General features: G+C 39.8%; 1 protein-coding gene and 1 long non-coding RNA gene across 3 annotated transcripts in view; one reads left to right on the top strand and one right to left on the bottom strand.

Annotated features, from left to right (window-relative positions):
- The window catches only part of snx7 (sorting nexin 7), a 94,775-nt gene that overhangs the window by 17,763 nt on the left and 54,018 nt on the right, over window positions 1-22,994 (bottom strand). For both annotated transcript variants that reach the window (XM_046061864.1, XM_046061853.1), the window contains 5 exons: window positions 22,227-22,385; window positions 21,601-21,799; window positions 14,124-14,323; window positions 12,702-12,788; window positions 5,918-6,070 (listed from right to left, as the gene is read on the bottom strand). In XM_046061864.1, the coding sequence (XP_045917820.1) occupies window positions 5,918-6,070; window positions 12,702-12,788; window positions 14,124-14,323; window positions 21,601-21,799; window positions 22,227-22,385 (798 nt within the window). The remainder of the gene's footprint in view (window positions 1-5,917; window positions 6,071-12,701; window positions 12,789-14,123; window positions 14,324-21,600; window positions 21,800-22,226; window positions 22,386-22,994) is intronic.
- On the top strand, window positions 10,977-21,414 carry LOC123978570. The gene is made up of 3 exons (XR_006827006.1): window positions 10,977-11,079; window positions 19,423-19,601; window positions 21,312-21,414. It is a non-coding gene; the product is annotated as an uncharacterized LOC123978570 (long non-coding RNA).

The raw sequence follows: 22,994 nt of genomic DNA, 5'->3' as shown, positions 1-22,994 counted from the left end.
TACTGTCTTTTTAAATTCTCTTTGTCATGTCAGCAACCCCTGACAAACAGAACCAAACTAATAGTACTTTTGATACTTTAAAGCCCCCCTCCAGCCAGTTTTAACTGCCGTTTTTGCTTAACGTTCTTCCCCTTCTGAGAATGGGGGTGTGGTTAGTAGTCGGACGCAAGACATTACCATGACAACCAAAAACTGACCGGCTGGAGGGTTCACTAACAATATGCTTTGTTAACATCACTACACTGTAAAGTTTAGTACACTTTACTGTCTGGCAGGAGTAGCTATTACTTACCCATGATAGAAACTATTGTGCGAGAATCAGCTGTTATCAGTCATACAGTCGATGGTCCTGTCACGCACTGCACACGATAACTCCCACTACGTTTTATAGTGCGCTTACTTTACCGCGTGGGGGGGGGGGTCAATCAGACACAGAAAGACATTCCTACTGTAAGTCCTAAGTAAATGACATGATAAATTGGTTAGCTAGCTCACAACGATGTTTATCAGTTTGATGCTCTGACTTAACGAGGCGTGACGGCATGACAGTGCGCCTGCGCAAGCTTGAAGAATGACGTATGACTTATGGAATTATTATAGTCATACGTCACCACCGCGTTTTAACAACTAAGCAACTTTGAGCACAAAATTAACTATGTGGGTAATCAACATTGTAAGGAAATGACTCAGATAATAATAAAAATATAAAATATATAGAAAATATGAAATCTCATAGAAATGTCAAAATACACTGGAGGGTGGCTTTAAGTATTTTTAAAAGCAGACACTTTTGTACTTTGACTCAAGTAGAAATTTAAATGGAAGACTTAAACTTAAACTTAGTGGAGTAATATTTAGCAAGGGTATCTGTACTTTTACTCAAGTACAGGATTTCTGTAATTGGTCCGTCACTTACGTCTATGTATCCAAGATTTTAATTTCAGTGGACAATAAAGGTTGATGCCAAAGCAGGGAAATAATATAACTTGCCTGCCACCACTACCTCATGTACCTATATATACAGTATATTATTGTAACAGAGTTTGTCTTTTCCCATTGACAGAGCAGCAGTCTTGGAGAAACCACTGCTGCTTAATAAATGTAGCGAACATATTGCTAATAAGACAAATGAGTGGCTGAGCTTTGTCAAGATAATGTTAAGCGAGGTGAACTGAACTTGTCAGTACAGACATCTAATAATGAGCCATGGAACATTAATTGCATACACTGCAGAGCACTATTGATCTGCACGCCTCCAAATGGCCTTCAGACAAGAAGTTGTTTTGTTTCCGTGAAGACAAACATCTCCTGCATAGGCCATACAAAGAAAAATTGGGTGATGGGATTTATCTGACCCTGATATTTATTTTTTACTTTAAAGGCCGGATTGATTAGCAGTCTGCGCTGGTTGGCAGAAACAAGAGGAGGGACAATAGACTTGGAAAGAGTCTGGTTTCCAAGAATGCTTTGTCAGGCACGAATCTTTGAGTACTGAACGACCCACTCACTTACACAGAAAATGAAAAAACACAGGAGCAAATGGCAAATAGGGCCAGGACTTTTTACAACAACGGCACAATACCAATACAGGTGAATTTAACCAACCAGCTCATTTTGGCTAAAAGGCATGTTCTGATTCGGTTCAGTATCGACGATCTCATCAACTTGGTTGTCTCACATAATGATATGCAGTGATATGAATAAGGATTAACCGATGTGTTTGGCAAACATAAAACTGTCACAGGAAATGTGTTTGGGGGCTGTTGAAGCGTGTTGGGGATTACGGTTTAAATGGCATCAATGTTCAAATAAAATAATGTAATAATTTTTATTACCATTATTTTATAATAAAACTTAGTTACATTCTTCTCAGGGCACCACTCTTAAACAACAGAAAACTGATTCAGTCTTGTGAATTATACTTAATATACTATACTTAATAACAGTTAATAGCTAGTTGGTTTAAGGATTTAGCGTTGCCAATATATTTACTCTAATGCAATATTTAAAGAGGTCATATTATGCTCATTTTCAGGTTCAAAATCTTATTTAGGAGTTGTACCAGAACAGGTTAACATGGTTACATTTTCAAAAAAAAACACCATATTTCAGTTCAATGACTCAAGTGATAAAAGCTCTGTTATGATAACAAATGAACAACTTCATCTGTGAGGTCCTTGTGATCCAAGAAGCGTAAACTTCCCATAATCGAGCAGTGTATGCATCATTCCTATTTTTTTCCAACGTCACCTATAAAAAATTTGCAAAGAGATACAATAGTATCCGCTTTCGTACCACCAGACTTCAGATCAGCTTCTTTCCGGCTGTGATAGTTTAAGCTTGCATGTTGTTGTAACACCCTGTGTTGTATAATAAATAACATAACATAATAAATAAATGAACCTTGATACGCATTTATCGTACTACAGCCCCATGCGCACTGCTTCAACATGTGAAAGCGACCATAGCTTCACTACAAACTCTCGTCACTACAAAGCGTAAGTTGATTGAGCACGTTTTCTTTTACATCGACTGGTGGAAGAATGTAACATATCAGTAGTAGTATCACAGTTCTTTGACTGACCCTCTGTGTCACTGTTGTGTGTTTCCACTTTTAACAAAATATTGACACTTTGGGCCCAATTTGGACATTTTCACTTAGGGGTGTGCTCACTTTGGTTGCAAGCGGTATAGACATTATTGGCTGTGTGATGTGTTATTTTGAGGGGACAGAAAAATTTACTATGTACAGTTATACAAGCTGTACACTTACTGCTTTACATTGTACATTTACATGTAAATTCTTTTGTAAATTGTAATTTCTTCAGTGTTGTCACATGAAAAGATATAATCAAATATTTACAAAAATGTGAGGGGTGTACTCACGTTTGAGATGTAAATGTCCCAAAAGCGGTGGTGAAAGCTCCAAGCACTATTATGGTTGAATGCTTTGAATAGTTTTTCTGTTTATTTTTAATTATTTTTCACTAATAAAATATTATTTTCACTATTTTTTATATATATATATATATATATATATATATATATATATATAAAAAATGCAGAAAACAGCCTCATTCCTCTGTATTGTTGTGTATGTCCATGGCCATATCCACAGATCAGAAACAATCAGTGTTTTAAAGCTTGGTTTCACTGGCTGCATTAGAAATGCTTTCACATTCAGAAGCAGAGTGCCCTTTGGCTGCTTCTATATACACATTTTCACACCCACACTCAAGACACACACCAGAACTCATTTGTTGAATTGTATTTGCTTGCCGGGGGCCACTGTGCTGTGTGATGAGTGTTTTTGTTAGGGCTGCTGCAGGGAGAGGCCAGGAGAGGCCAGGAGAGATGCCCTGCCCCTGCAGAGAGAGACGCTGGAGAGAAAACCCAAATATGACAAGGACACACACACACACACACACACAGTATCAAGCAGATTTAAAAAAAAGTCTTAATTTTACATGACGTGGCCAAATGGGCAATAAACGTATGTGGATATCAGAACATTTCAGTCATATATAAATTTTTAACAAGTCCTCCCAAAACCATCACCACCAGATTTCGGAAACCGGCTGCAGGCATTTGCTCCCATTCAGCCAAAAGAGCATTGGTGATGTTGGCCGATAAAGTATTGGATGGGGGTGAGGTCAGGGTTTTGTGCAGGCCAGTCAACTTCTTTAACACCAAAGACGGAAACACATTACATTATGGACGCACACTAAAATGGCACAACTTAAAATGCCTTAAAGTTTCATTAAAAGAGGGAAATTTAAAATTATTTTTAATTCTGATACAGCAAAGTTAAATATTCCAGTGCTATAGATTCAGTGACATTCAAATTTCAACATTAAGTATTCAGTAGTGTGATCAACTTTCACAATTAGAGGGTGTTTGGTAGCCAAGCAGTTAAGACACATACCATATAATCCCATTTGTCCTGTCTGCAATCTGTACTCTATTGTCGCTATTAAATAAAGGCAAAAAAAAATATCTTTAAATAAAATCACAATATGGTATTCAGTTGATTGTACGTCAAATCTATTCTGCCTTTATTTTTTGCCTACCATGTACCTATGACAGGCAGAATCCATAACCGCTGCAGTCTATTGTGGAAAACCTTTCCTCTACTTCAGACAACACAACATCTACAGGACAGCCATGGAGCAGAAATTCAAATCCATTTAGTAGACAAGAAACAGGACACATATCTAATAAGTTTTTGATAGTCATCAGACAAACTGTAGGAGAAGCAACAACACCTTTCACAGGAAATATACGAGCTGACAATCCACCTACAGGCCAGTTGTTTGAGGAGAAATAAATCTAAAGCGTCGCTACCCCCTGCTGGCAGAACTCCAGCCTCCAGGACCAAATACATCCCTAGCAAATGGAAGCATGCTTTATCCTAACTGCATGCTTAGACTCCAGCATACCAGTGTCTTCGTCTCATCTTCCTCCTGCTGTAGTGCTCTCTCTTCTAGCTCTATTGTTGTTTTTCAGCGTCGTAATTCCCTGCCGTCTCTGCTGGGCTGTCTGCGTGTTAATCTGGATAAAAGGATTTTCTCTTTTACACTGCAACTTGCCCTTCTCTCTCTCGGTTTCTCCTTTTTTGTGCGTTTCACTCTCCTGTTCTCCTCTATCAATATCTCCATCCTCTTTCTCTCAGGTCAAATCCTCTCCCCCTCTGAGATTCATCTGAAAAGACAACAAGCTAGGTTTTTGGTACCAAATACTTTGTGCTGATTCTCAAAATCACTAGCAGTCAATGCTCAGTGAAGTTTATATGCTTTCGAGGGTGAAAAAGTGTCTGTAAAAAGGACCTGGCTTGATTAGTCCCCAAAACCAATCAGACATTTTAAACAAACCATTCAGTTAAAATATTAAATTTAAAGGGGAGCTGTTAAGCTTCCCCTTATTTTCTGTCATATACATAATGTTACAATATCAGATGTTCATATCAATAGCCTACATGGCCAAAGTTGAGGTAAAGGTAAGTAAAAGTAATCGCTGTGAGCAAAAAGCTGAATTCTAGGTTTAACTTCTTTTTTCTACACTCCAGATGTCCTCATACAGTTCTCTGCTCATGATCTGCTCCAGGCACAGCACGCCCACAAAGTGCAAGGCCATCCGCTCAGTCTTCCTCAATTACCCGACCACTTGGACAGCTCCAAAGTGTGACTATGTGAGATTACTCTGCTGAGGAATAATCTTCAAGTTTTTGGATGCTAGTATGTCAGGTGGAAGGTGCCTTCTCTGTTGTGAAGTTAGTTTCTTCATGGACAGATGGCTTTATTTACCACTTAAGTAACCGCTAACTACTGCTAACTGTAGCAGCTGCCCATAGCTAATTATATATTCGGTACATATTCTACTATAGCAGTCATGTGTAATGTAGTAGCCTAGTTTTCAATCACAGGTTCTGAAATCACATGTTGTTAATGTATAAAATTTAAATAAACCAACTTGAAGCTATAATAAATTAGCATATCATTTAGACATTTGTGCAAGCGTATCGGTTCCAAATATCCATTAAGGTTCTCCTTTATTATTTAATAATCAGTGTTAGCCATGTAAAAAAAAAGATATTGGTCCAGATATTCGGGGGGCGGCAAAAAGGAGTCAGGACCACTACCTGTCAGCCTAGGCATAGCCCAGTAAACTGTGGGCACCCTGTGAGGAAAAAGCTTGTTGGGAGCTGATTGTCCAGTCTCAGATTAATTTATACACAAGATAAGACCAAGGTGGTGCCCATGTAGTTCGTGGGGTTGGATTAAAAGTCTTCAGTGCTGCATGGGCAGGGATGAAGCCACTAGCAATAGCCTAAACTCATAGAATCTGAAGTTATGGTACATAACTAACACTCTGTAGACTTATAGTATGATTACATTGATATCAATGACCTTAAGCGCACCTTCTCATAGTACTCCACATTCTTCTCAGCATTGGATATAAATGCTGATTTGAGGTCAGTTCTCATGCTGTTCTGCCAGCGGGACCAGTCTCCCTTCAAGGCGTTGTTGGCCAGCTCCACCCGGTCCGCCAGAGCATCCACTTCCTCCTGCAGCTGCCAGTCAACACACAAAACAATGACTGAACACTTCTAAAAAAAAAAAAAAAAAACCTCTGCCTGACAAATACGTATTCTGTTTGGTAAAACAAATGATTAGTTGTCAGTTGAAAGTTTATACAGGTGATACACTGTATGTTGCATGTTAGGGTGGCAAGTTCCTGTTTCTAAGTGAAAAGTAAGTCTTGGTTAGAGTCAAGTCGAAGTTAAATGGTAACCAATTTTAAACATTTAAGTGTGTTTACAGGTGTTGGAGAAAACTACTGCATCCGTGAAAAGTTGAATAAAGCCTTATGTGTGTCATGAGGGAGCTATGTGAAGTCTGATAAATGTCCTTAAGTAATGTTGCTTGAGTCAGCATTGGTTGGATCTGACAACTACAAGTTAAGAAAACGAAAATAACTCTGAATGTGGAGAAAGAAGTGACCTCACTCCTGGAGGCTCAAACAACATTAGCCGCTACTAGCATAACACAGCTGACTCTCATTACAGTGACTTTTACTGAAATAATGGATGTTTTTAAAAATGTTTTATTACTTTCAAGTATACTTTATACCATTAAAAACCAAACTGGTCAGGTTTGTGTTTTTTCTGCGACACAGGAACAATAATTTGTCATATCCGAGCAGGAGGTTTGGACATTGTTAAGCTGACTTCACATTAACCTTTTAATAATGTTGCTGAAGTAGCCTGTGATAGGAGTGCTAAATTTATCAAATTAACCCCGACAACTGATTGAGAGAAAATGTTAAATATTTAAAGTGTATGAGGACCAGTGCCACATAGCCCAGCATTTACATAGTTTGGTATGCATGTTCCTAGATGGGCCTTTAATACACACAACTCAACAAGGAAACTCATACAGGACATTACAAAGCACACATAGCACAATGAAAGGGCCAGAAAGATATGAAGGGAAAGCACCTGATCATTCATGGCTACATGAGTGATCCCTCTTAAAAGATGCACTGCTCAATGCTTTTATATATAATCAAGTGAAAACACACAATTCAAAATGACTGCTAATGCTGCACCTGCTCACTGAGCACCTGAGGTCCCTGGATGTTTAGGCATTTATGGATAAATCAATAAAATGACCTTATCAAAAAGTTAAATATTGTGATAAATAGAAATACAGTGATAAAGGATGAAACATCCAAGAGGGGGTCCACAAAAGGGGAGCGATAAGAGGCTGTTTTCAGACAACCTACTGCATGCCTGTATCACACTCTCACACTTAGTTTGTCCTGCTTGCTGTACAAAGCTTTTTCAAGGTGTGGTTCTTTCTGAAGTTTTTGATATGACTGATGCCACACTTTGATGGTGATGACAAGAATAGCATGCAAGTTGGTGTCTTTAAGTTAATTAATGATGAATCACCCAGTAACAGCTAATTATCTATACCAAAAATACCTAATTTCACACATGATCCAAGATTATAAAAGATACAGAAAAACAGAAATTGCCTTTTGTTATTATTTGACCTTTTCAAATAGGGATGCACCGAAATGAAAACTCTTTGCCGAAGCCAAAACCGAACATAATGAAACAATTTCCCGAATACCGGATACTGAACAAGGTTTTTCACATTTTTAAATTAAATAGTCAAAATGTTCTTTTTACTCAGTGTTTCCCACAGGATTTGGAAAGACTATGGTGGGTGTGTCCGAGTCCTGAGAGGGTCCAGAAAAGTAAATTACATGTGTCCATTTACTTTTAATGGACACGTTTTATATTTTCTGTGAATATAATATAATTAATCTTATTTCCATCCTGTATAGACACCTTATTTTGAAAAGTCCAACCCAATTTGATAAATAATGTATGTGGTTCTCGTATGGCGTAACATGAAGACTTCACAGCCTCTCTTCAGGTAGGACTCTCATGCTGCAACACTTGTCTTTGTAAAGAGAGAAACTGACAGGATAAAGTCTCTAACCTGCCTGTCAGCTCACACTGGTTCGTTTCAATGGATTTACCATAAAGGCTTAAATATGTGTGCACTCCAAATGTAGGTGCAGCTAGCTTAATCGCCTTCTCACAAACGAGTGACAGGAACACTCAAAGTGGGTCACACTGTTTGCCTTCTCTAAGAAGTCAGCCACAGATGGAGTGGATGTGCTAGGAGACAATTCAGCAGAATAATGTCTGCAAATGGCGATTTTTGCATCTTTCTCAGACACTTTAAAATGCTTCCACACTGCCGACATGTCAATGTAATTGCTTGGTAAAATTTATTCGGTCTTTTGACGTATTAGACCGAACACTGAAAGAGCTTTTTTTTTTTTGCTATTTTAGGCCGATCAATTTCAGTTGCCGAACATTTGGTGCATCCCTAGTTTCAAATACCTTGGTATCACGCTGGATTAAAAAAAAATAAAAAAAAACTCAGTTTTGACCCACACACAGAGACTGTTTGTGACAAAAAAATGTACAATAATTTCAGTGTGAAAAGATGGTAGAATGTATTCAAGTATTTGCAGCAGAGAACAATAAGCAGTCTCTGGTGAGTCTAAATATAAGTACTTACTTTTGCAACCCTGCTCACCATTCAAAAGACAAATGGTCTATTTCAGTTAGTGTGGTACTAAGAGGAGGAAGTTGGGGAGTTACAAATAAGTGGACTCCAGACCATTAGAGCAGCTTTAGATAAGCATTAGAGAATTACTAGAGACACTGAGCAAACATAACAATACACCAGAGTTATTATTAGAAATACCTATTATGTAAAGTCCAGCATAAATTAATACATTTATGCCTAAGACCATATGAAGAGCGTATGGCACACATGGTATTCCCTTGTCTCGCAGTGCAGATAACCAGATTTTATCATGCTGCTGAATGAAGCTGCAGTCACTGAGCCTGAGCAGGGATTAGCTGTCTGACATTTAGACTGACAATGGCATTTACTCGAGTTCAATAAACAAAGCATGCTTAACATGGGCTTACCCACAGCATGTATTAACACACACACACACACACACACACACACACACACACACAAAGTGTGGGGATCCCAGTGGCCTGCTTGTTATTGCAGGCATATTGATCCAATCAGGCTGTGTCCAGTAGTAAGACAGGAGCCGAGGAGAACTTCAGCTATGAAGCAGTGTGCAGTGGTCGCATGTTGCACGTGTACCATAAACTTCATACCCTGGCTACAGAAACCAGGAGTAGACATTTTCCCAGCTATGTGTTAAAAGATAAAATCACAAAGAATTATTTATTTCAGAGACTGACCAAAGTGTTTTTAATTGCAGCTGTTTTTTGCTATAAGTATTTAGGCCCTTTAGTAAAAGTACCCATTTAACAATATAAAATAATTCAATTAAAAAAGACCTGCATCCAAGATTATAAAAAGTAAAATTACAAAAGTAGCAGTGGTATTCTACCTCCTTAAAGAAAGTCAACTTAATGTTGAGAACAATCTAATAATAATGGTGGAAAATACTTTGGGTAAAAAACACTTGGTTCCTCACTGTGTGGTGCTAAATTAGAGCGAGGTTGCCCCCTCCTGGATGTGTTGTGTCATAGAAAGACATTTAGTCCATCTCTGGAAAGGTTGACTCATAGAAAAAAAAATCTGTTTTCTTTCCAATAAAAGGTCAAGAACATTTTGACAGAGGGTAGGAATTTAATTCTGTGCTGGAGACAGGACATATCTCGCTGCCTGATATGTATCAACATGTCACAACCTGAGGCCTGGACACACAGCAGACGTAGGCACTGTCACTTCCCACTCACTCACACACATTCATTTAAAAAAAAAAAACAACCGCAAGTGTACATTTATTGTTTTCTATTTAGTTTTATTTATTTTTATATAAATTTTCTTTATAATTTTGTAATAATTTTTTTTTTTTTTCTCTTCCAAACTTGCTTTGGCAATGTCTGTTTCCTATGCCAATAAAGCCTAATTGAATTGAACTAAGCATAGGAGTAAGCCTATCAATAGAAATAAAACATAAAAGTGGACATTAGCTGCAGCAGTATGAATATACAATATCTAATACTTAATGCCATTCAAGGTTTAAAGGCTGTTTCACATGCCTTTTTAAAAATATATATGTATTAAAAAAAGCACACAGAATTTGCTCTATTACATAGACAGAATGCCCTAACGACTAGGGATGCACCGAAATGAAAATTCTTGTCCACCGACCAAGTACTTTCACATTTTTCCATTTTTTTTGTTTTACGATTGCATAAATTAAATAGACAAAATGTGCTTTTTACTCAGTGTTTTCCACAGGATTTGGAAAGACTATGGTGGATGGTGCTGAGTCCTGAGAGGGTCCGGTAAGGTAAATTACATTTATCCATTTACTTTTAATGGACACATGTAATATGTTTTATACTTTCTGTGAATATAATCCAATTAATCTTATTTCCGTCTTGCATAGACACCTTATTTTGAAAATCGGACGTTGTCACGTTAAATTCATCAAGTCCGACCCAATTTGATAAATGTGGTTCTTGTATCGCGTAACATGAAGACTTCACAGCCTCTAGGTAGGACTCTCATACTGCAACACTTGTCTTTGTAAAGAGAGAAAATGACAGGATAAAGTCTCTAACCTGCCTGTCAGCTCACTCTGGGCAGTTTCAGTCAATTTACCATAAAGGTTTGAATACGTGTGCACTCCAAATGTAGGTGCGACTAGCTTAATCGCTTTCTCGCAAGACAGACAGAAACACTCAAAGCGGGTCAGACCATTTCTTGCCTTTTCTAAGAAGTCAGCCACAGATGGAGTGGATGTGCTAGGAGACAATTCAGCAGAACGGTGTCTGCAAACAGCAATTCATAGTTTTCACGTGACGTCACACTCCAATGAAAACGCTACTTTGGAGGGCAAAAAGACATCAATTTCCGTTGCCTGCCAACCAATATGCAAGTGATACACTGTTACTTTGAGTTTGTTACTTTTTGTGTTGCCAAAGTGCTGGATGGTTGTTTTGCTTTTGGATTTACTAATCGAGGTGGAGACAAGCCTGAGCTGTGTTAGGTGAGGGATTCCCCAGAAGGTGTAAGTAAACAGTACCGCAGTCGAGCCTGCGGCAGGGACCTAGCAGTTTTTAACTGTAGAAATGCGGCAGCAGATGCTGTAATGTTATATGGATCAGATATGCCCAACACTTGTGTTTGTGTTCATATCTTTCTTTTTCTTAAATTGAAAGGTGATCTAAATAAAATTTGGATGCTTTTGCGGCGTCTGTGCGGGGGAGTCGCGGTGTGAGCCACCATGTTGGTCCGTTGTTTTGCCCTCCAGGTCACCACGCATGTCACGTGACTGAAAACTATGAATTGAAGTTGCTGACCTTAGAGCTCTGGGCGAACTTTTTGGGGTTTATTGAAAATAAATAAGTTTCTCTTTGGGTGGACGCGTAAAGAAAAATAGAAAGACTTTTTGTTAAATTTTTTGTCTTCATTTCTTCCCCCTCTTCTGGACTGGTAAGTTAGTATTTGCTTACTTTAACATCCACACTGCCTACATTAACACACCTCATTACAGATAACCAGCAAACTGGGCCTTTAAGGAGCTTATTCCAGGTTATGTGTTCCCTGCTCTCTGGAATCTAAAGCGAGAGGGGACGAGGGGTTGACTAGGAAACTTTTGAATCTGGAGTTAGAAATTCAATACAGACGGTCAGGCCAGTACCTAGTGTTGAAACTAGCTTGTTATCAGAGGTCGCCCTTTTTCCTAAGTGGTATCTGAATTCATAATGTGCTTAGGGCGCCCGGAGATGGTGACCCGAGAGAGCGGGCGTTCCTTGCGGTTGGCAACTTGTCGCTACACTACATAGAAGCCTAGGTGTCAAAATGTTACAATTATTTCTTATTATTAAAATATCCCAATCCTTGTCAGTAAGAAAAAGCAAATAATCAAATAACACTGAAGAAACTAATGATATCAAAGGGAGGCCACATTGTTTCTTTGACAAAAAGCCCAGTTGGAAAGGCATCTTTTTGACATTTCCCTTCCCATTACTACAGATCTGTTACAGGCAGAAGCAGTCTGATATGCATTTGCCATTCACACACACACCTAATTAAAGCAGGAATACAATACAAGTCTGTGGGGAAAAACCACAGTCCTGCTTCTTAATTAAAATCCCACAGATGGACCTTGATATCAGCTGGTGAGGGGGATACACACCTGCAGATCCACGTGCACACACACACACACACACACACACACACCCCTCAAGTAAAGTGTCTAAAAATAGGTCTGTCCTTTGCTGTTCTAACTTTCCATCTTCATCCTTTGTCTACTGACATTTTGAAGCGAGTTGTCATCTAAAAAGGATGTGGGAATTTTCATTACGCCGTGATTAGCTGCTGGGCTTACACTGTGGAATAATATTGACAGCTCTTATTTCCACAGAGCTAAGGCCTGACTTCCAGCCGACAAGCCTGAATATCTAGATAATCCCCCCCAGGAAGCTCTTATTCCTCCCCAATATGAGCTGGGGGTGGCCCCGTGGGAGAGGTCCCCTCTCCATGCTTCACTTTATTACACCTAATCTCTGGGCAGATGAGGACACACAAACACATCGGCTGGAGGGAGGAGGAGAGGGTGTGTGTCTGACATGCTGTCAGTGTATGTGGATGTAAAATTGCACTTACTGCTTCTTGGTCGACTTTTCTGGACGCCAGGGCCTCATTCTTGGCTTCAAACTCAGACTGGATGTTGTCTCTCCGTCGCATCACAACCTGAGACAGCAGAGCATAGACTTACTTTTAATAAAACATGCTCAAAGTCAGATATTCTTTCACAGAACTCACTAATTGCTGGAGTGTGGAGGAATTGATTTATAGAAATGATGCTGGCTGAACTGCCTGTAAGTGTTGTTCAGGGCTCTCGCCCTTTTAAGGAGATCCATTTAAGAAGACAGGAAAATTGGGATATGGCTTTAAGTTTGGACCTAAATGCAGCTGACAATCAAAGTGTGCAGAAAGAAGTGGTGGACGAATTACACAAATCCTGCACTTAAGCAAGAGTACAGATCCCTGTGCTAAACATTGCTCCACTCCAAGTTATTTTTATGCATTTCTGTTTTGTGTTCCCACTGCATCTAAAGGATTAGGCAGATTACATGGATAACAGATTTAAAAACGATGGCTGTATGAGTGAAGTTGTTTATGTGTAAAACAACAGTCATCAGTGTTGTTGTTAATGTTGTATGTCTCTGATGTTTGAATGGATGATGCGAAGGTGTCATGCAGAGCTGGAAAGAGCGCCCGTCTCCAAAGTAAAAACTGCACTGAGTGTCTCTCAATCACAAACAGTTCATCTCAGAGGTGACGTGCCTAGCAAATCTGTATGAGTATTCAGACACAGGACACTGATCAATGAAGAATCGTTCCTTATGGTGATTATTCATTCATCAGTGATCATATTATATTGATCATATTGGAGATTATGTGAATATGTCTGAGTGAGGATGACTGTGGTGCAGCTGAAATTTAAGAATCTTAAGATTTAGAAGTTTTTTTGAATATAGGCTCCATATAGTCTTTATGTGTTTAACGGGCATTTCTGTTACTATGTTTAGACTTTATGTAGTCAAGACTTTGAAATTACATCTATATACAGACATCTAAAAAAAATCATCATTACTGGGTTTTATCCATATTTTCATCCTCAGTTGCTGCCACTAGAATGTTGTTGAATGTTGTAATGTAATTTAACATCCAGTAGGATTCCATTTAGGAAATTCAAGTCTGGGAAATTATGGATGAGTGGACTACGCTGAGTAAAATATAATAGTTACTCTTTTCTCCTCTCCAACCCAGGTTCTTTCACAGCTACTGCTGTTTAAAGATAAATGTACATAATCCACATTGGCGAGCATTAATATTTCTAGCTCCACTGGATTAAAATGGAGGCTCTGCTCTTTATTTACCCATTGTCATGCAGATTTATAGTATAGTAACTATTGATGATGGCTTTTTTCCATTCACCACGTATGTGTTTAACCCAGAATGAACATACTCAGAGTTGATTAAACCTGTCTACTGAAAGAGGCCCAGTTCAATCAAGCTCACCTTCAGGGTCTCAGCACAGAGGACGTACTCGTGTAGGACTGGGACAAGGACTTGAGACAGATGGTGGATCTGCTCTTCTGTTTCCTTACTACATCGCTCCACACAGTTGGCCACACCCTTCAGTGGCTCCGCCAGCTCCCCCTCTGATTCTGCCCACTGGGTGTAGGTGGGACTGTACTGCTTTAGTTCATCCAGATACTCTGGAAGCACAGAGGACACATTCACACATAAACCAGCTGAATGGATTTCACATTACAATCAACAACTTGTAATTTATTCATCCAGTATCCTTACCCTTTATCCTTTAAGTCCAGAGGGACCAGACCATGTAATGCCTTGTAAATCAAAAATAAATGAATAAATCATATGACTGACAAGGAACCAATGAAGAGGCTATAATGGGAGTAATGGGTGATGTATGTTTTGTTAAAAGCTCTTAAACATATTTTCATATCATCTTGTTACTATGACTTTTTTTTATTATATAGATCACGATTAATCGCATTGTTATGTGCAAAATTGAATAATGAATTCTAAAGTAGTGTATTGCGCACTTTTAATTTAAATATACTGCTATATAGACAAATGTGCAATAACATGTGGATTGTAAAACAAATTAGTTGCTTTGTACCAGCAGTATTCCCTTTACAAAGTAGAAATAAAATATTCCTTGGAAATCTCAACTTAAACATTAATGTAATCAAATCAAATGTAAAACCAAAGCCATTTGCCACTACCAGGGCATTACCTTTTATCTAGCTTGTTAAAACAAGTTACCATCAGAGTCCAGAGCCACGATCATAACAGGGACCTTCTGAGCAAAGTTTAACATATATAAATCTGTTTTCTTGTTTTTTTTCTGAACCGGTATCAGCAGAAACATTTTCTTTTATCAGGGAGCAGCATGTCCCTGTTAGTGAGGTGAAGTGCTCGCCTCAACTTGAATTGTCTTGAACTCTTTGTACGCGACGCGCTGCACAAATCATTGGAAGAGAGACTGATCCTCGCTGTTTGTGAGATTCCAGAATCTATTAGTGTGTAAACACTATATTAGTGTTTGCTAAATAGGACATTAACAGGAGTGACTTCGCGTGGCAGACCCGCAATGATGAAGGCCTATCAGGCAAAGTTATGTAGCCTAAAAGCGACCATGTTGTGACTTTAAGAACGTTCCTCAGACCGACATGTTCCCCAATACTAAGCAGCATGCAGTGTGTAGATATCCACTTCACTATGGCGTTTGATCGCTTGTCTTGCTTTTGTTTATCTACTTCTCCCACACGCTTCATCCAACGTAGTCTGCCAAAGCCTCCGTCCCTCCACTGCTGTTTGGGTGGGTGATTTGCAGGCTGACCTACATCCCACCCCACCCTGTGACCCATGGTTTGACTGTATGTGTATTCAGGAGCCAGTGAGCAACAGATTTTCAAAATAATAATAGCCTAAATAATACAACAGCTTGTCTCTCCATGAAGGTTCTTCCTCCTCCTTGTCCTAATCGTTGGGTTTCTACTGCCTGAGGTATTTACTTAGACCTTCATCTTTGGGGGCCATCTTCCTGATGTACTCCTGGATCTTTGCCATTTCATCCTGGACAGTGGTCTTGACACTCACTAGCCCTTAGCCTTCCTTGCTCTGCTTAGCGTACAGTCTCAGGGTGCTGGATTTGGGGTGAAACCCTCCATGCATTGTGAGGAGCTTTCTTGTCTTGATGTCAGTAGCCTCCATCTCCTCCTTTGGCCAGTTTATTATACCAGTGGGGTATCTGATGACTGGCAGTGCGTATGTGTTGATGGCTCGGATCTTGTTCTTCCCATTCAACTGACTTTTCAGGACCTGTCTTTGTGTAGGTATTTAGCTGTGGCGGACTTCCTTGCTGGCACCTCATCGTTTCCGTTAGCCTGTGGTAGTTCAAGCACCACAGTTCTGATAGATCCCTCTTTTTGATACCATCTGACCACACTTGTCCAGTGTGAATGACATTCCAATGCCATTGCTATAGATCTTGGTAGTGCGGATCAGTGAGTCAATGTCTCACTCATTCCTGGCATACAGCTTGATGTCATCCATGTTGATGAGGTGACTGATGGTTGTTCCACTTCGGAACCGGTATCCATAACCAGTCTTTGCGATGATCTGGCTGAGACCCCCTCAGCTAGATCGCAAAGTGTGGTTATGGATACCTATTCAGAACAGCAAGGGTGATAGTGAATCACCTTGGTGCCACACTTGATGGGGACTTGTTTTCCACAGCCCCATTGAGTTCTTGATGAAGGCTATTAATGCCTTATTGATCTTGTACATTTCCAAGCATTCCAGTAAACATGTATGTGGCACTGAATCGTAGGCTTTCTTGTAGTCAATCCAGGCGGTGCACAGGTTGGTGTGCCTGGTTTTGCAGTCTTGAGTGACTGCTCTATCGACCAGTAGCTGGTGCTTGGCTCCCCTGGTAGTACTGCCCATTCCCGTCTGGGCCCTGTCCATGTATTAAGCCACGTACCTACTCATCTTAGCTGCAATGATACCTGACAGGAGCTTCCATGTTGTGCAGAAGCAGGTTATTGGCCGGTAGTCTGATGGGATTGTTCCCTTCTGACCAGGACTGTCCGTCCTTGGGTTAACCATTCTGGGTGGGTCCAATCCAACCGCAGCTGGTTCATTTGTGCTGCCAGGCGTTCATAGAGTGCAGTCTGTTTCTTCAGCCATGAAGAACATCTCAAAAACTATCTAGTGCTTCAAGTATGACCACTGACAGATAACAGGACCATGTAAGCTCACTGTTTCTGCACCACAGTCCATTATAAACCACATAATACACGAAGTTTACAAAGGCATTGGCTGGTGAGGATCAAGGCTCCTATCACTTTGCTTAATTAGATAAACATGCAAATCTTACCAAAATGTCTTTTTAAATTTTTTAAAATACAACAGAAATACAAAGTAGTACTGAGAGCCATAATTTCAGCTTGTCGTAAAACGGTGCAATGTTTTTAATGGGGATTTAGCATGTGAAAGTACAAATTACACATTTGTGTGCACAGTGGCAAAGCAATTTTTTAAATGCACATTCGGAAAGTATTCATTATTGATAGGCACACAGTCTTGTTACATATCACCATTAGCAGTAAAAAGAAATATATGTTTTCCACCAGGGCAGTAAAATGTGAAGTTTAGCTGTCTGATCTGAGCTTCCCTGCTGTAAGCTACCGTTTTATTGCCTATTAGTGATCAGCAGATTGTCTCAACAATGTAACCGACAAAGCCAAAAAAGAGCGCAAGAGAGAGAGAGAGTAACTACATGAAATTAATACAACTAGCCTACACGTTTTACACCACAAGCCAAAGCCAGCGCTGGAGAATAAACCAATGCAACTAACCTTTCATGGTTTTTCTACCAGGGCAGCAAAAGTTTAGCTGGCTGGTGCTTCCGTGCTCTAAGCTAACGTTATGGTTTTATTGCCAATAAACGTTACTGATCAGCTGATTGTCCTGCTAATGTAACCGGCAAAGCCAACCCACAGGCTGGAGAATAAGTAGGCGACATGAAATTAATGCAACTACATATTTCCCACCACTGACAGGGGAAACACCTGACGTCTCTCTGATTATGGCCTGCTTCAAGCTAAAGCTATCAAACAACAGCTTTCATTTGCATCGCTAAAGTCTGACAAACTTAAGTTAATTACCTGTCTAGCAGAAAACAACTTCATCACTGCTTTGAAAACATCTGTCCCACATTTTAGCCTTCTATCTGGGAAAATCCACAACATCCGTGATTTCTGCTGTCAGCGGTTTGTATCTGTCCAGACTCCTCTGGCTTCATGGTATAAAAGATCCACAGGCTGTTGGCTCTCCTGCTAAAGAACTTGTGTGCTCGTTCATTTGTCCAAATTTCACTTCTCTTCTTACTTCTAATAAACCAGAAGACTACTTAGAGACTGTATATTATTATTATTATTATAATTATTAGATCCCTCCCTCCCACAAAATTTGAGACCAATTACAAAACTGTTTTATTACAAAGATTCTAGAAAGAATTTTGTCCAAACAATTGCTCACTGTACTGGAAAATAACAAGTTATTTGAAATGTTTCAGTCTGGTTTCAGGAAGTACCACAGCACTGAGACCGCTTGCGGATGTTAGAACACTGAGCTAGGAGTTGTTTCTTTGTCAGTGTCGATGATGGATTTAGAAGCATCCATATATCCCAGAGTCTCGGGTTATGACCCATCTCACAGGGATAGCTTGTATAGTAGCATCACAACAGATCAATATTTTCTGCTCTAGTCCATGAATATCTTGTTCCAGCAGCCCATTTCTCATCAGGTTGACCTGGTTCAATAGGACCTGACGGGGCCATTGCTGACCCAGGTGAAGTCCGAGGCAGTATGACTCATATCATTTGCAGTTTCACATATGCCTGACGACAGCAAGTAGTAGTGCTGTAGAACTCAAGACCGGTCATGGTCTCGAGACCGGACGTTTTGATGGTCTTGGTCTCGTCTCGGACTCAACGGCATTTGTACTCAGTCTTGTCTAGGTCTGGGACATTGAGGACTCTGCATTTTATTTCAAGACCAGTCAAGACCATAACTTTGGGAATGTCAATAAATTGCTTTTGCATAGTCTGATTTCTTTGTTAACATCCTAACTTTGACTGGATGTAAAATATACTGCTTCAAATGGAACCAATAACCCTAATTAAAAATGTGTTGTTACCGTTAACTACTGTCCCCCCTCCCCTTGACTTGGTCTCGGTTTGGGCAGTCTTGACTACAACACTAGCAAGTAGCATGGCTGAGGTAGGCAATAGTATTAAGGCGATCAATCAATATCCCCTTAATACTTTTGCTTATAATACTCTATAGAACCAGAGAGGCGTAAGTGACACTTTGGGTAATATTGAGATATACACTCACTGGCCACTTTATTAGGTACACCTGCTCAATTTCTTGTTAACATAAATAGCTTATCAGCCAATCACATGGCAGCAACTCAATGCATTTAGGCATTTGGATGTGGTCAAGACAACTTGCTGAAGTTCAAAGCTTATTTCATGTCAAGGAGCTGGATGATGATGGAGAAATTGAAAATATCCCGAACATCAGTTAATATACACTGCTCAAAAGAAATTAAGGGAACACTTAAATCAAACACCAATCTTGATGAACGACATAGCTGTGTTCATAATCTTTAATTCACATCAGTGAGCACCTGCACAGTCTGTGGTGCTACTTGGCAGCGTTGGATGCACTGATACACAATATCTCAGAGGTTCTCAATTGGTTTCTGGTCTAGGTCTAGGGAACGTGAGGGCCAGTCAATGGCATCAATGCCTTTGTCATCCAGGGAATGCCTACACACCCGCGACCCTGTGCGCAGGATAAGCGGTTGACGATGGATGGATGGAATGCCTACACACTCTGGCCACATGAGGTTGGGCATTGCACCAGGAGGAACCCAGGACCACTGTAATAGTAAGTAATTAAACCTCTTCTGAAAAAGCCAAAACTTGATCCGGATATTTTAGCCAACTATAGACCTATATCTAACCTTCCATTTCTCTCTAAGATCCTGGAGAAAGCAGTTGCTAAACAGCTGTGTGACTTTCTACAGAGCAATAGTTTATTTGAGGATTTTCAGTCAGGATTTAGAGTTCATCATAGCACAGAGACAGCACTGGTGAAAATTACTAACGACCTCCTTATTGCATCAGACAAAGGACTCGTCTCTGTACTGGTTTTATTAGATCTTAGTGCTGCATTTGATACCATTGACCATCAGATCCTATTGCAGAGACTGGAACATTTCATTGGCATTAAAGGAACCGCTCTAAGCAGGTTTAAGTCCTATTTATCAGTTCGATTTCAGTTTGTACATGTTAACGATGAGTCCTCCATGCACGCCAAAGTTAGTCATGGAGTTCCTCAAGGATCTGTCCTCGGACCAATCCTCTTCATTTTATATATGCTTCCCTTAGGCAATATTATCAGGAAATATTCCACAAACTTTCATTGTCATGCAGATGATACTCAAGTTATATCTATCGATCAAGCCAGATGAAACTCATCAATTAGCTAAACTTCAAATGTGCCTTCAGGATGTTAAAACCTGGATGACCTGTAATTTTCTATTGTTAAACTCAGATAAAACTGAAGTTATTGTTCTGGGGCCTAAGCGGGTGGTCAGATCTGCTCACGGGCCTGCGGCTGCTGGTAACGTCACATAAGGTGATTGGCTGTATGTTTGTATGATGACAAGGCAGATGGTGATTGGCTGTATGTCGTAGTGTTTACGGATACTAGTTTTCGGTGAATTAATGTTAAAACGCTAATGTTAGCTGCCGATCAACTTAAGCTAATGTGTGTGTGTACGTTATTGCCATATTGCCAAAGCAAATGTGAAATAAAAGCAAAAATATTTAATAAAGACTCGGATACATACATTTATAACCAGGGCACTATGTTTGTCCGAGTAGCTTAAGTTAGCTACCGTTAGCTTAACGTGATCGGCAGCTAACATTATCATTGTAACATTAATACAGGAGGTATTGGCAGGCTGTGTTAAGTCCCATTTAATAAGTAGAGCTGTATTTCATTGTTGTTCACGTCATTCAAATTCTCCCAGAGCCGTTAAATAAGATTATTTAACTTAAATAATATTTTTTAACGGCTATGGGGTCTCCATAATTGATCCGAGGTCCCATTAAAACTATATCCATAAGCACTCCTACGTACAGCCAATTACAATTTGCCACGTCATCACGTTATGCGACGTTATCGACAGGCGGAGGCCCCCGAGCAGATCTGACCACCCGAGCACATCTAGTACCTACATCGGTGTTTCTGCGTTTATTGTGGGATCTCTGTATGAAAGCGGTTGTGTCCGCACAGTGGCCGCTGAAAACTATATATGGCCCTTTAAATTTTAGATCAGTAAATGTCAGATTTGATTTGAAATAGTCTTCATCAATCCTTTGTTTCATGGTACAAAGTATTTCATCCGTCCATCGTCAACCATTTATCCTGCGTACAGGGTCGCGGGGACCTGGAGCCAATCCCAGCTGACATCGGGCGAAAGGCGGGGTACACCCTGGATAGGTCGCTAATCCATCGCAGGGCCACACAAACACAGACACACCTAAGGACAATTTAGGGTCACCAATTAACCTAGTCTGCATGTCTTAGGACGGTGGGACGGAAGCTGGAGCAAACCCACGCTCTCTGGGTGCAAACTCCATACAGCAACCGACCTTGAACCCCCGACCTTCTTGCTGTGAGGCGACAGCGCCAACCACTGCACCACCGTGCTGCCCAAAGTATTTCAACTTTTTATTTTAATTTTTTCAGCTTGACAAAACATGTGGCCTTAGTTTCCATAGCTAAAGAACAGAATTCAAATATTTTTTTATTAACCTTTACACACCATGAAACTTTTTAATTTCTGTAAATGACCTCAATGTGCCTGCAAGATTACCTTTCTGTTCCTTGATGATCCTCTGGGTGACTTTGTCCACAGAGCAGACTTTGTTGCTGAAGTCCTCCACATACTCCTGCATCAGAGTAAACTCCTCTGGCCGGTTCCTCAGGCCTCGTACTGAGTTGGCCACCGCCCTCACTGTCTCTCCCATCCGGGTCAGGAAGCCTGGGCCTTGTTTCCTGAGAGACAATAAGTCCTACCGGAGTTGCACACCAGAGCATTAATTAAGATGTGCATCAATGTTGGTTCAGCTCCTGAATGTTCATATTGGTCTGAATGCATATAACCTGATTTTTAGAAGTGATAAATAAGATACCTCATTGGAGGAATAAAGCTGAAAAGGAGAGAGTTTGTGAAGAGCTAAGCCTATTTGGCTCAATGAAATCAAATAGCTAATACAGGTGCAACTCAAATGTTAAAATATCATGGAAAAGCTCATTTATTTCTATAATTTTGTTCAAAAAGTTAAACTTTCATATACTGTAGATTCTTTACACATACAAGTCAAATAGTTCAGTCCTTTTTTTGTTTAAATCTTGATGATTACAGCTCATTTGTTTAATCATACACAAAAGACATCAGAGGGATGCCTCCTTTTGTGTGTGCATGTGCGAGTAAGACACCTGTGCAGTGAGGAAGACTTTGAAGTGCTGGCTATAGGACAGTATGGGATGTTCAGAGATCTTGTTGAGGAAGCGGTGCAGAGCGCTCCTTCTGGTCTCGATGAAGTCATCGTTAAAGCGCTCCACCATGCCTTTCATCACAAACTTCTCTGGCAGCGGCTGAGGACAGAGAAAGACACTAATTCAGGTCTTATGTGTGTGCAATGCAGATTTAGCAATTTCGCAAATAAAAAAAGAACTGTAGCAAAAAAAAAAAAAAAAAAGATAACAGCAGAAAAAAAGCATGGGGTTAAGACCATTTTTTGGATTGGACAATCTTGGGCACCAGAGGGTTACATTTTTATTGTTTTTCTAACCTAAAGGTTAGCTTTTCTAAATCACTTTTATACTAGAGTGTTTTGTGTATCTTAAAAATATGTTTACATTCATTTAAATACATTTTATGACATTTTTAATTGAGAAATAAGATAAGATATAACTTCATTAATCCCCCATAGGGGAAATTTAGGTCAACATATCAACACAAAGAAATATAAAAGAACAACAGATACAGTTTTGTAGAAGTATAAACACACTATTTACACTATACAATAAATAATTATTTACAATCATTTACAACCAGATAATGTCTCAGATATAATCAGGCACAAATCTGTCAGTTTGGTGCTGCAGTATTGTGGAGCCTGATGGCACAAATGAGCCTCCAAAGCACTTTGAGCCTCGGGGCTGGATGAGTCTGTGGCTGAAGGAGCTCCTGATCTGCCTCAG

The sequence above is a fragment of the Micropterus dolomieu genome, linkage group LG01, assembly GCF_021292245.1.
Source record: "Micropterus dolomieu isolate WLL.071019.BEF.003 ecotype Adirondacks linkage group LG01, ASM2129224v1, whole genome shotgun sequence".
Lineage (NCBI taxonomy): Eukaryota > Metazoa > Chordata > Actinopteri > Centrarchiformes > Centrarchidae > Micropterus > Micropterus dolomieu.
The sequence above is the reverse complement of the archived record's forward strand: the minus strand, read 5'-3'. Positions and strand labels throughout refer to the sequence as shown.